The sequence below is a fragment of the Microchirus variegatus genome, assembly GCF_963457635.1.
Source record: "Microchirus variegatus genome assembly, chromosome: 2".
NCBI classification, from domain to species: Eukaryota; Metazoa; Chordata; class Actinopteri; order Pleuronectiformes; family Soleidae; genus Microchirus; species Microchirus variegatus.
The window spans coordinates 7,246,346-7,260,959 of record NC_139803.1 but is presented as its reverse complement, the minus strand read 5'-3'; the positions used below and the strand labels follow the sequence as shown (position 1 = coordinate 7,260,959).

At 41.5% G+C, this 14,614-nt stretch overlaps 2 protein-coding genes across 2 annotated transcripts in view; one reads left to right on the top strand and one right to left on the bottom strand.

Moving 5' to 3' along the window:
• Positions 1-1,168, bottom strand: part of acsl6 (acyl-CoA synthetase long chain family member 6) — a gene marked incomplete at both ends in the record, with an annotated part of 30,738 nt that extends 29,570 nt beyond the window's left edge. Inside the window, one exon of the mRNA XM_083910061.1 lies at positions 1,123-1,168. Within this exon, the coding sequence (XP_083766187.1) occupies positions 1,123-1,168 (46 nt within the window). The remainder of the gene's footprint in view (positions 1-1,122) is intronic.
• A 6,131-nt stretch (positions 1,169-7,299) lies between these two features.
• Positions 7,300-10,514, top strand: irf1b (interferon regulatory factor 1b). Its single transcript, XM_083910804.1, has 9 exons — positions 7,300-7,432; positions 8,062-8,156; positions 8,361-8,460; positions 8,547-8,746; positions 8,848-8,977; positions 9,098-9,211; positions 9,324-9,358; positions 9,521-9,638; positions 9,879-10,514. Exons 2-9 carry the CDS (start codon positions 8,070-8,072, stop codon positions 9,983-9,985), a joined length of 891 nt encoding a protein of 296 aa, XP_083766930.1. The 5' UTR covers positions 7,300-7,432; positions 8,062-8,069; the 3' UTR covers positions 9,986-10,514.
• The last annotated feature ends 4,100 nt before the right edge of the window (positions 10,515-14,614 follow it).

The window sequence follows — 14,614 nt, the reverse complement described above, 5'->3', positions numbered from 1 at the left end:
CGTCATCTCCCACCATGATTCAGGAAGAACAAACAATAAAAGAATAATAAAAAAATAAATGGGTAATTCAGTTTATTTCCTGAATCATCCACAGCCCTGGGTGAGCTCAGTGTCGATGGCCAGAAAATGGCTCAGTAAAGCAGGGGTGGGGGGGGAGGAGGGGGGGGGTGAGCATGCTGTTTCTGTGCTCTGCACTTTGCCGGTATACAGGCCGCAGGATTTCAGCACCAGCTCTCTGCTGGACAGCTCCGTCCAATCAGGCGCAGCGCAGAGGAGCGCGCGTCATCCTCATCCTCTCCTCCCTCCTCATCCTCCTCCCCCTCCTCCATCACTGAGGCATGGCGGAGGACATCACCGACATAAACGGCGAGCTTCACAACCGGCTTCGTGGCACAGCTCGCGAGTCACATTCTGAACAAGCGCGTCGACGACGCATAAAGACGCAGCGTGTTTGCGTGAGGGTGGAAACGCGCGAGAGAAAGAGGAGGTTTCTGGGAAGATGCGCAAATGGGGGGGTTTTAAAATGACGTGTGTCCGGTTGCTACGCACAATGTCACACGACCTTAGCACCAGGCCGGGTATCAAATGCACACCTTTAAGGCTGAAAATGACACAACCCTGTCCCTTAAAATGGTGCAAATGTCGACGTTAAAGAGATTAAATGGAACATGACGCTGATTTTGCACCCACCTGGAATTCAGCTTCTTCATTAGAGGAGAGCATCCATGGATGGTATGCTATTATGGCACAAAAAGCACGTAAAGTAGCGCAGCACAAACTCACGCCTCATGTCTGAAGATACAAGGATGCTGCTATATTTAACCCACACACAATGGTGTGTTAGTGTCACTTCAAGGCCGAGTTCCTCTTACATACACGTGTCTGAGGTCTGAATTTAAATAAAAGATGTCAAGACCATCATGCACCAGCAGGTGAATCCCCCAAAACGAAACCCTGTCGTTAGTATAGACTCTGCAGAGCAAATATCATGTTCGATAAAAGGATAAACGCCGGTAAAGGCTTTGCCCTCAATGCGCCTCAGTCCCTGTGAGACAGCAGGTGCGTCTCCTGTCTGAAATTGCGGCAAAAATGATGAATAAAAGAAGAGGAATATGCACTCACCCAAAATTATCCAGAGCGACCCAGAGACCAGAACGAATGCGAGCATGTCTTTTTCATCGAGTCAGCGGTCCCGGTGCAGGAGAGGCTCACAACTGCAGCATCGACTGCACCAAGTCGCCGGCAATCTGCGAGATTAAGAGGGAGGGAGGGGGGGAGAGAGAGGGGGGGGGGCGACACTGTATCCGAGACGCACCACAGATGGAGGTTGAGAGCTGAGCGTCCAGCCGGGTTTCGCCTGTAAAAACACACCCCGTGGACTCAGTCTCACTGAAGCATCCTTCCTCCTTCCTCGTGCAGCCTTTTTCCACCTTCACCTATTTGGCTGCTGCGCCATATATGGCACGCGCCAGTCGCTGAAATTAAAGGGTTTACTGGTGGTGAGGAAGAGGAACTGGATTCAAGGTTAAAGAGGATGATGAGGAAGAAGAAGAGTGTAACATGGATGCTTTTACACCAACACTGTCCTCTGTCCTTTAATTCTTATTATTCATCAAAGCACACGTTTTACTTCAAAGTGACGTTTGCAGGGTTCACACTAAAGCAGAGCCTCCACGTTCCGGCTTTGACACGGAGTAACTTTGCATCACGGTCACGTGGTACACAGGAAGACACTCCCAGTGAACTAAAGTAACCTTGAGATGGTCTGATAAAGTGACGGAGGTGATGGGAGGTGCTGCTGCTGCTGCTGCTGCCGCCAACATGGAGAGGAGGACGAAGAAGAAAAGGATGGAAATGCAGGTGTATTTTCTTTTCACTGCAGCAGTCAAATCTGTGTGTTTTACAAGAAACAAATGAGCATTTATTAATCTGATCAGTGCAACACAACACTGCACTGATCTGTGAATGAACACAAGGAATATTTTAGTAGAATACCCTTGAAGTGTCATTTCCAGTTTTGAGTGCAATAAAAATGCATATTGTTCATAATATGTAATATTGATTCAAGCTATTATTTAAAAATATGATGTTTCCAGAAATGGCCGGCGTATTTATTACAGTATTTCCTTTCTACTGACCTCAAACAGGTTTAATCTGTCACTTAGAGCTGTGTCACTTCTCACACTTCCTCTGTGTAAGACATAATACAGTAAAATAACATTTTAAAGCAGGATTATTCAATTACAAACTAATGCGGGCCACATTTTCAAACCAAGAAAGGACCAATTTAAAAAGTACATTAAAAAATATAATAATATAAAGTTATTTTGGTCATACCTGATTATTTGGTGAGTTTCCTGGAGATGAGTGAAGTTGAACGCCTCTGTCAGTGCTTGTCACAGTCCCTGTGAGTGCCAGAGTTTGGATATTTAACGGTGCTTTCTCTGCTGATACATGGAGCTGACCTTGAGGAGGACTGTGCAGTATTGTTATCAGTCGTATAAAGAGACAAACTCTATAGACAACAGACTGGTGCCAGTGCTACACGAGGCCGCTGTGATTAGATAGTTGCAGCAGGCACCGACCGTCCTGATTTGTTTAGGCTTGTCCTCAAAGTGCATAAAAAAGTAATCATATAAGGTCTTCACAGTTAGTTACTGAGGTTGATTTAGAAATTTATTTTTATTTTGAGTTATTTTAAATGGGTTTTCTCCTCCCACAGTCCAACAACATGCAGATTAGGCCCAGTTACCCTGACATGGAGAATAAAGTGGTTAAAGATGAATGGATGGATGGATGTGGAGGAGGTTTGGGTGCCCAAAATGTCTTGGGACCAGGTGAAACACGTAAGGACGGCGCAAACTCCCCAAAACAAGTGGGAAAACTAAAGGCAAAGACAGGAAGTCAGAATAAATGAAAATAAAAAGGGAAATAATGAAACTTCACGAAATCACAAGCGTCCAGAGAATCAGTCTTTTATCAATCAAACAGAAAATGAAAAAGAGAGATATTTTATGACACCGTCAGAGGATGAAATAGTGCTGAAAGATTATTCAACACAGCATTATATAAATCTATAAAGAGGCCTGTAGAAAATAAGAAAGTATAAGACAAAGCATTATTTGTTCAAGTCTGTCTGTCTCTCTGCACCCATTCTTTATTATTCCATAATCTTTAAGAGATTTGACAGCACTCACACACAGATGACACTTTGACCCAGTCATTCTCTACCAGGACGTCACATCCACACAGACTCACTGGAATAAAAAGGGGGAAGAAAAAAAAGAAAGAAATTCTCCTCACCTCACCTGACGTTAGCGCCCTCCACAGCCCACATGAGGTACTGCAGCGTAATTGCAGGCTCACTCACTCTGACTTGATCCTGTGTCAGGGAGCTGTGGAAGCAGATGGTCGAGAGCGAGATCGGACACTCGATGAGCAGATTGCCTCATGTCAAAGCCTCAAGTTACTGCCTTTATCCGTGCAGGTGGCCTAAATAATCATAATTACCACTGTACTGTGATGGCGTGTGAGTCTGAGAACTCCTTGGATGCAGTTTAATGAATTGAATTGAATGACTTTATTCCTCCCCCGGGGGTAAACACACATTTACAACAGCTCAATTAAGGCGACAAGAGGTGCAGAAATGTGCAAGGGCATAATAATAAGTAGGAAGAAAGACAACGTAAAGATAAGAGTAAAAATAGGGTAAAAAATAAAATACAATATGGTAAACAAGTCAAACTCTAAATATAAGTAAGACTCTAATAAAAAATAAAATACAGTAAGGTAAAAATATGCTCTAATATAAGTAAAAAGAAGTAAAATGTAAGATAAGAGTAAAAATGGAATAAAAAAAAAATACAATATGGTAAAAAAAAATAAAAAAAAGAGTAATGAATGAAGAAATCCATCTATTTTCCTCTTATCCTACATTCTCCGTGTAAGAATTAAGCCACATATTAGTGGTGAGAGTCCTGATTTTAACAAATGAATGACTTATCCAGCCTCAACTTCCGCCGTCCCACCTCTCTAAGCACGTTTGGGGACGACATTGGCCTGAGCATTCCAGAAAGGAAGTTGTTCCTCTTCTTTAATTTTCTGAAGTAGCCTTCAAAACGTGACACACTTCCGGACGCTTTGTCTCTTTCAAGTCGCTCATGTAAAAATAAGACATACCCATATACGCAATCACAGAAACAAACACAGTGACTTAAAATAAATAGTGCAATAGCATGTAACATTGTGTAATCTCATTTTCTGGGATATCTCCTTTTTCTGGACCGATGTTGTAACTGCGACTAGAGAAATCAGTTATGTGTCATGGTCCTGGGAAATTTGCCAATCAGGCTGGAAATATTTTTAGCAAGCAGCAAAAAAAGAAGCCATCACGAGTACATTACTCTCCAACAAGTCTCCAATAATCCTTGATTGGACAGAAACAACACAGGAAATTAAACTGGAGATGTTATCTGAACCAAGGAGACCACTATTACCATTATTATGATTATTATTATTTATTTATTGGCATCATGCTGCTCTATACAACCGTCTGTGACCTCTGTTTGACTGTTTTGCTTCTTTTCATGTTATGTAAAACAATAAAATTAAAGTATATATATACAAAAAAAGACTCGTGAACTGTCCAGGGTGTACCCCGCCTATTGCCCAATGTCAGCTGAGATAGGCACAGCACCCCCCGTGACCCTCTGGTGGAGGATAAAGCGGTAGATAATGGATGGATGGATATACAAAAAAAGTCATTTGCAGTGGCGTGCACAAATATTTGGAAGGACAGGGGATGAAAATTAAAAGTCCACCTATTGTGCACACTATGTTTAAGGCAGGCACGTCCAAACTGAGGTATACTTTAGCACTTTCCCATCAGTTGACAGGTGATATATCTGTTTACATAGAAGTCACAACAGCTTTAAAGCAACTTCTTTTGTATGTTAAATGTGTCGTTATTACTTTTTAGTACCAGCGTCATAGCGCGTAGCAACAAACGTGTCTAAAAGCCACGTCTAAGCACTAAAAGCTCCTAAAAAAGGCACATTCATATTCAACAAACACAATGTATGTCACCGGAGAATCAGCCACAAGTACAGTTCCAATTTTCATCACTTTACAACCAATATTTACTCCACTTCTGATGGAATTTTCACACTGGGATTGCTTGTGAATAAAGATATTATGGGCAATTTTAAAGCAGGGATGAAGAGGTTAAAGTGTAAAATGGATACAACCATTTATTACAGAAAAGATCTTTGTTTATAAAAGTTTATTTTAATCGTCTCCACATCCAAATATCTGTATATATTGTGCCACATTTGTCGGATATTGAGTTTGAAAGGAAACCAATGCTGAACCACTGAGAACACATCCTACTCCTACACAGTTGCACCTGGTTTGCCTCAGCCTCTGTCTGAATTCCTCACGTTTCTCTCTCGTGCCAAACAAGCCTGAACTGAATGGTGCAAACAAACACACCAACACGTCAGGAAAACGCAACTATTTTTCCCCTACAAATCCAGCTTTCTGTCTTTAGTCAGCGGAAAATCCCACAGGCTGAAAACTCCGCAGAGAAACTCCCTGCCACTCCAGGAGCAACAACACACGCGCGCGGCGCGCACTGGTGAGGGCGCGCAAAGACAGCGCCACACGGGAAACCCCTAATAAGGACAGCAGCAGCAGCGACAACGACACAGATGTGGGGTTTCCCACATTCCCACGAGTGAGCGAGCCACGTGGGGCCTGTTTTTGCCATGTATTACATAAACAGGAGGCTGCAAAATGTGGGAATGAAACACAAGTGCCATTTTGCAGTTTTACGCGCACATTTTCTGTGTATTTGTGTACATGGTGTGTTACAACTTTAACCCACCTGTCACACACTGAGCCCACGCGGCTGTAGTCCATGCTGTCGAGCAGTGACGCACCTCTGTTTCTGCTGCTCCAGCTCCAAACTCCACACACACTCACCGAGACTGAGTGGCCTACATGTGATCCTGCAACACAGCGCCCCCCACCGGCGGCTGAATTTACTACATCATTTCTTGTAAATGCCTGACTTCAGAGTAGAGTTGCATTTTATACTAAAGGGCTGCTCCCTCTGCGTGTTTATCATGCCGGGCCGGGCCTGTGGATGAACTTTGCCAGATGACGCGTGACTTGGCCGCTGCTCTCTATTTATGAGAATGTTGATGTGCACCACTGCTACTGATACTAAAGCACATTACTACCCATGTATAGATATATTATGTTTTATTTTATTAAACCACAAAGTTGCAGCTGGGGGATGCAGACAATTGGGGAATGAAACTCACTAATGCAAAGTATTTCTTAACTGTGTATAACACAAGTGATCAGAGGCGAATTAAAAGCATATTCTTTTAGATTTTTTGGGGAATAAACTGATTTTTAAAGAAAACAAGTGCACTGTTGGGGTCACACAGTGACAGTATTATTCCCTCACAACGAGAATTGCATGTTCTCCTCATGTGCACACACGTGGGTTCTCCATCTTCCTCCCACAGTCCAAAAACATGCATATTGGGGATTCAATTAAATTGAGTTTGTCTGTGCATGTTGACCCCTGTGACCTTTCACGCCTATGTCAGCTGAGAATGAATGAATGAATGAATGAATGAATTGCACTGTTATGATGATAATTATGATATCAAGAATGATAATAATGCTCTGTTTTTGAGGGTCTCCTCTTAGGAACCCTCCTAACCTGTGGAGCCCCTGCTGCCATGCTTTATTATCCCATAACCAGGTGCAAATATTCAGCATTAGTGTGCAATAATCTCTCCAGATTAACATGTAAAGAGATAGAGAGAGTGACAGTCATTAACAAGTGTACGTGCAGATAAGTGCCGCCTTATTCACTCATTATTATTGTCAGCTTCCTCCTTGCGCTCAGCAGCATGATTTCTCGGAAACGGCTTTGCTGCTGAACTGAGGATCCGAGAGGGCGCATGCGCGAGAAGCGCACTGTAAAAACAGCATCTGTTCATGTTAAATTTATCTTCCATAACAAATTATATTCACCCTTCCTTTTAATACCACTCAAACACTAAATGATCTATCAGTGGTGCAGACTTTTAAATGTGTTATAGTATAAAAATACATTAAAGTACAGCAGAGAAATGTGGATTTTGAGTGGAGATGAGTGTGAATCATGTTTTTTTACAGTGTCCCCGCCTCAGTCTGTCTCTGCTCTGCCGGGGAAAACCCGGCGCAGCAGCAGCAGGTCTATAAAAACGCAGTTATCAGTCACAGAGCATACACTTCAGAGTCTGATGAGTCTTTGAGTGGAAGAATAAGAGACAAAGAGAAGAAGACAACTCTGGGAGAAACTTAGCCTCATATACGGACTATTTCTTTTTCCACTTTGCATTTCCTCTCACGGATAAAAGAAGCAAAGCCTGTAAGTGGTTTGATATTAAATATTTTCAAAACAGATAGATTGTTTTGTTGCGGATCCAACATGTGGATAAATATTTTGGAAGTCTGACATTTGGTGCCTCGGTGTCTCGTGCGTATTGCTTTTACGCACGAGTGCATGGTCGAGTTAATCTTTGAGTTGTGTGTTTTAGTCGATAAAAACAAATATATTTATGTATATATAAATAGTTGTCGGTGACCTTAAGAGCATGCGTGTTTCCTGTATTGACAGAAGCAGTGCAGGTGTGAAGATTTGCGCGCGCCTCCACCAAAATGCCTCTCGTCCGCGTGCGAATGAACTTCCACGACGATTTATTTCTTATTTCTTCTTTTGAGTGCACAACGACAATATAATTTAACTAGGAAACTTTTTTTTTTCTAAACTGTAGCCTCATGCATGCATTGACTCCTCCGCACAAACGCCCCCCTCATGCTCCCCGCCCCCCTGCGTGCCCTGCTGGTGAACTTTTCTCACCCTCTTTTGCAGAACAGAGCAGCAGTAAATTAAAGCGAAGTGTGCATCCGCTGTTACTTTATCACACACACACACACGCACAGCAATGTCATTCTTTGTTTGTCTAAATCTCCTCTCTGCTGTTTTTATTTATATAGACTCAAACATGCCTGTGTCAAGGATGAGGATGAGGCCATGGCTGGAGAAGATGATCGAGTCCACCACTGTCTCGGGTCTGACTTGGGTGGATAAGGTGAGAGGAGGATCCTTTCCCTGCAGCCACACACACACACTGAGCAAACAGAGAGAAATAGCAGTTTACTATTATTATTATTATTACACAAGGGAAGTGATAGCTGCAAGGCTAAAACATTATAATTATAATTTAGAAGTGCTTTTACCTCTAAAATCTTGGTGTGTGTGTGTGTCTGACCTCGCACTGTGGCTCTTTCTTCAGGAAAAGACCATGTTCTCAATCCCCTGGAAGCATGCGGCGCGACACGGCTGGGAGATGGACAAGGACGCGTGTCTCTTCAAACTGTGGGCCCTTCACACAGGTGAGCAATCGTCAACACACACACACACACACACACACACACGCAGTGCTCTTTGTTGTGAAACTAAATCTCTATCTGTGTTGCAGGGAAATACATCGAGGGCCAGGCCTGCGACCCAAAGACATGGAAAGCCAACTTCCGCTGTGCCTTGAACTCACTGCCTGACATTGAAGAGGTGAAGAACAGGAGCGTCCACAAAGGCCACCAGGCCATGCGCATCTTCAAGATGCTGCCGGCCACGCCGAAACGCCGCAAAGAAGCAAAGGAAGCGAAGTCACGCAAGAAGGTAAACACATTTGTCAGACTTTTTTTTGACACCTCGATGGTGCACTCTTCATTCATTCGTTCGTTTTATCTCATAGAATTTACACATTTCTGTCCCCGCAGACTTCGGCGATCAAGATGCAGGAAGACACCGACTACAGTGACACTCAGTCCCCGTTGAGTGACTCGTCGCTCTCAGAGGAGTCCACGCAGGAAAGCACAGTCGACAGCACTGTACACACAGAGCAGGAAGGTGAGGAAGAGACCTGACCACACGTGTAGATTATAGTGAGCAGATAAAGAATCAACGTAGCAGCACCTCGTGTGGCATTGAGTGCAAAGGAATTCACCCACTTCTCTGGTTTCCTTGCAGATTTATTGCTTTTTCCTTCAACTGATGTCCCCACGGAGATCGTGGACGACGGGCCCGGGAGCTTCTCTCACAACTTCTATCAAAGATTTCAAGTTTCACCAGCTCACATTCCTGGTAAGACAGCAACACACACACGCACACACACATTTTTGCCCAGGTCAGATGAGGACAACTCAAACTCACGTGCCCTCCTCTTTCTCTGTCCTTCTTTCATGTGATCCTCCAGAAACCGACTTTAACGACGTTGATGATGTGATTAAGGTAAGCGTAGGTTTTTGTTCTTGTTGTCTTAACATGCATGCACTATTCATTGACAGGAATACCCATGTTTGTTCATTTCTGCTTGCTTGGTTTGTGTAGTTGTCAAAGTAGTAATACAAATACAAATCTGTAGCTGTACTCAGTCCAGTGTTGCTCTTTCAGATTTGTCAGCAACTGGAGAACGAGCTACACTGGGAGTCAAGCAGTGATGAAGGCATGGGGTTCCTGAACAATGAACCGTGCACGAGTCCAGGCGGCCAGTGGAGCGAATCTTCCTCAGGTAAACATCACTTGTTGTTGCCCCGCAAACTGGTTTCTTGTGATGTCTGTGTGGCGTGTAAATAACGACAGCTTTAGCTGAAATTAGCGCTCCAATCGGAATAACAAATATAAATAGATGTCCTCGGGAATATCTGGATATTTGAATCAAACCGTGAGATATCCTGACGTTGAGTCCTCATAAGGGGCCAAAAACATTTGCATCTGCTTTCTTTAACACTTCCTTTGTTTCTTTTCGCAGTCGACGAACTAGACGAATTGCGACAATACACAACGCTGGACTCGAACTTCGTACACCCCGCAGACGACTGGGCGTGCTTTCACGACCACAGGATCCCCATGTTCTGAGCGTCTCTGGGAGGACAGAAACAGGACAATGCTTTAGAGACTTTTTTGGACATTTAGAAGCTCTTTCCTGACCGCCGTCCTCCACCATCCACTCCAGGCTGTAACAGGCGGTGTCCACACACACACAACATAAGCTCAACAACAACAACACTGCAACTGTTTGACACTTGGAACCCCAAGTGTCAAACAGTTGGGGTTCCAATGTGAATATGAAGAGATGACGTGAAGTGCACTGGCTGTTGTTCTTTTGCTCTGGTTTTCCTGACTCATTGCTTTTCATATGCAGCTATTAATTTGTGAATGCTATATCAGCTCACTTAACATCTGAAGTGTTGGTGACTGTCCAATAATCCATTTTTCATCCGTTAGTGAGGGCACGGGCTATTGTTAGTTTATGGGGACGATTAAGGCGTTTTGTTCAAATCTACTTAATCAAACAAACATCTCAACTTTCTGGTAAAAGAATATAATCCTGCATTTGGATTTCTGTAAATAGTTGTTTTTGTCTGTGTGTTTTTATAAAATAAAGTCTATTTTAAAAAATAATATATGGATAAATATGACTTTTTATTACTTATTTAACCCTGAGGCTCTCGTTTGAAGGCAAATAAGTTTAAATTTTTGTTTTTATTCCCCTCTCATTGTCTGGGTTTCCCCGTGTAATTCCTACAGATTTTAAGGAAGTAAGATTTTATTGCACAACATTAGACGACTAAGCAATTTCTGACTTCTTTTAAATCGACCATGGGTCTTTAGGGGAATACTGTAGATTCCACTGTTCTGTATTTGCTGAAGGTTCACATTCACGCTGCCAAAACTGAACTTAACTCATTTATTTCCATTAAATAAGTTAAAAAAAAGGTGTTATATTGTTAAAGTTGCCATTTGAAAATGATAAACCTAAGATAGGCAGTGGCATTCAAACAATAAGTGATTGCTATAAACGGGACACAATGGTCTTTATTTACATTATTTATTCTTGTCATCTTTGAGCAATACTTATTAACTTATATTTAATCTGTCCCACGAGAGATAGATATATACTTTATTGATTCCCCATGGAGGGAAATTCACATTGTCCAGCAGCTCTTCATATAGTTAAACAAGTATAAAACAAAAAAGCAGATAAATAGTGAAAGGCGGAAACTAAATAAATAAAAATTGCACACTGACTCGGTCAAACCAGTTAGGTTAGGTTGATGCAGGTGCAGATTACCTTTCAATCGGTGATTAAAAATGACAACAAAGGGACTTAATTCTTTTAATAAACATGGGGGTCAATACTGTCTTTGGAAAAAACAATTGAAAAAAAAAAACAAGAAAAAAAGGAAAACAAACCACACACGACACAGACCATGTTGTCTTAATTCTAGTTTATTTCACATCATGTGACATAATATCTCCATGCAAATACAAATGCTTGAAATAAAAACATGAACATAGACAATAATACAAATATTATAATACAGAAAGAAAGTTTTGATTTTATCATTCAAAACAATTAAGCGCACATTACTACAAAAAAATGACATCTGAGGTCAAAGATGTAGTAGATTTACATATAAAATACAACTTTGAAATTAAAACCTGCAATGACCAAAGAGGGACAAAGTATTTGTTTGTATTTAGAGGAATAGTCTTTATACACTGTCCTATAATGAAGGCTGAAGCTAGAATGTTAAATTGTCTTTGCAAGAAGTCTTTATTCTGTTGAATCATTGTGTTGCACAATTTATCGTCTTCAGTCAATATTAACTCTAGCTCCTAGATAAAGATTATATTACTAAGACATATTTTATATCCTTAATTCTCCATTTTTGCCCTGTAAAGACACATTTTTTCCATGAAATATTAATGTTCTATGGTGTTATATGTAAAAGTTGTGTTTTCCAGTATTATGTTTATGCCAAATTTTACATTTCTTTTACTAATTTGACTAACAGAACAATTTGATTTCACGCCATTCGTGTTCATCGCATAATGTTCAATGTTATCAGAGGTCAGCGAGCGCCAGTACATCCACAGCGCGATCGCTCGATCAAAGTTCAGCTGGAAAGTGGCGATAAATATACAGTTGCACTGTAATAATTCAGAGTCCATATGTGGATTATACAAAAACAACAAACACAAAAACACAAAAGTTATAAATCTAAAATTTTGGCTTTGTTTTTGTGCTGCAAAGCAAGATGGCAGCTACGCTTTAGGTTAAGGTATTCACTCTGGTTCTCTGAGACAATCCTAGTTCGTTTGCTCGGTTTTTCAAGAGAACCAAATAACAGGATGCGTACTACAACGCAAGGCATTGTGGGTAAACACAACCAACAAATGGCTGAGCCCATTGTTGTGTATATAGGATAGGATGTTTTGGCTAAACTGAAGCTTTAAAATAATTCAATAAGAATTCGAAAAAATTATATCGTGGCTGGAAGGCGGTGCTCAGGTAGAGACACCAAACCCAGAGTTCAAAACCACTCCATCCTGTGTAGATGAGCAAACACACCCAGCATGAAAAGCCGCAAAGAAAGTGTGTCTGCGTGTGTGTGTGTATGTGTAACAGGGAATCAGAGCACGGTATCTCTGGTGCTTTCCACTAAAGTATAAGCACTTCACGAGACTCGTGCTCACTTATTAAAACACAACACCCTGAGTCACTTTAGACAACAAATAATAAAAAGGAGCAGGACTTCTTCTTCTTCTGTGTTGTGAAACCGTAGAATTATAAATGCACGGTTACTTCCCCTGAAGCGTTTCAGAGACACACACTGCAACAACCAGCACGGCAACAACAAGTCCACCTGGTATTTCCCTTGGTGTTTTCTGACTGTGACACTGTTGTCACCACGTGGACTGAAATATGGGCTCTGGTTGAAGAAAATCCATGTTCTTTATCCTAAATGACATCAGGTGCTGTTGAACTTCATTTTAGAGTACATTTCACACAAAACCACCACTGCTTTAAAGCCAAAATAGACCACTTTTGTGGTTATGATGATGTCACAGTGTTAGCGTCACAGTGGCAGAAACACTATTTACTATCCTTTAGGCCACGGAAAAGTAAAGAACGAATTCACAACGCTAAGAAAGTGCATCCGAAACAATGCAGAGAATGGATGGATGTAGATAGGTAAGTAGGAAGGAAGTCAGGTAGGTAGGTAGGTAGGTAGTTAAGTAGGTATGGTAAGTAGGTAGGTAGGATAGATTAGGAAGGAAGGTAGATGGCTGAAGATAGGTAGGTAGGAAGTTAGGTTGATAGGAAGGTAGTTAGGTAGGATAGATTAGGTAGTTAAGTAGGTAGGTAAGTAAGAAAGTAAGTAGGTAGGTAGGATAGATTAGGTAGTTAAGTAGGTAGGTAGATATGTAGGAAGGAAGGAATGACGTTAAGTAGGTAGGTTGGTAGTTAGGATAGATTAGGAAGGTAGGTAGATCGATGGATGTAGATATGTAGGTACTAAGAAGTTAGGTAGCATAGATTAGATAGAAAAATAGGTAGATAGATCATTTCATGAACTCTCAGGATTGAAGGACGAGCAATACACACAAAATCCACACCCTTGAATAAACCATGGACCTATGATTTATTTCAGCCTTGTGTTGACTCAGCTAACTGCTGTGCTAATCGTTACTGTATCAAACACCACGCCAGAAATAATTTCCAGCAGTTACACACTAGTTTCAGACTGACTCATACCAGGAGGTAGTGACAGCTCATTGAAGCACACACCGAACACACACACACACACACTCCACACTCGAGGCACAAGAAGCCCAAGAATTGCCCATGGTCAATAAATGTCAATCTGTAACCACTCATATAATAATACGGTGATTTAAGGACTAAACGAGCAGATTAGATTGAATCATATTCATAGGATGGATTCTGTGTCTCACACAGATATGCAGATAAGGAGGGGACAGTGACATAAAACATTAACCGGCCACCTGATTTACTGGAAACACCACAGCTGGATGGAAGTGATGTGGTCTTTTTTGAGCATCCTGAGCATTTGACATTTGAAGTTTCAACATTTGAAATAATCACTTAATACTACAGAGTGAACGATATGTGAGTGTGAATGATTAAATGTGACTTTAAAAGATAGGAAAACCCGATTTTCAGAGACACTTAAACCTAAATGCAAGTGTATGAAAATTGCCATCTAATATCATGGAAAGGTTTTAGGAGTTGGGAAAATGTGACCATTTAAAGGCTTTAAACGACTGCTGAATGTGTTTTCTCATATAATATGAGGAGCATTAACTGATAATGATGGACATAACCACACAGGCTTGGGAATATGAGGAAATGCAACCTGAAACTGTGTACGGTGCAAATTAGAAGTCCTTTATCAAATTGAATGAACTTCAGTCAGTAAAAATACTTTCTTTCGTCCTTTCATGTGTTAAATAAAGACTTGAATTACACATTTTTAGCTTTTATTGGCCTCGTACAGTGTCCTAATGTTTCTGAATCTACTCACATATAAAACATTTCTCAAGCACACACACACACACGCATGCACACACACACACACACAGACTATGAGGTGAAGTTTTACGAGCATATAAAGAACTGAGGCTTTGTGCAGTCTCTAAAGCATTGGTTCTCAAAGTGCGGACCCGCGGGCTAAT

Excerpts from the sequence above, each read along its gene's own strand:
- irf1b (XM_083910804.1), top strand. The coding sequence starts at position 8,070 with ATGCCTGTGTCAAGGATGAGGATGAGGCCATGGCTGGAGAAGATGATC. Across the intron at positions 8,461-8,546 it reads ACTGTGGGCCCTTCACACAG|GGAAATACATCGAGGGCCAG; the intron begins GTGAGCAATCGT and ends TCTGTGTTGCAG. Across the intron at positions 8,747-8,847 it reads AAGCGAAGTCACGCAAGAAG|ACTTCGGCGATCAAGATGCA; the intron begins GTAAACACATTT and ends CTGTCCCCGCAG.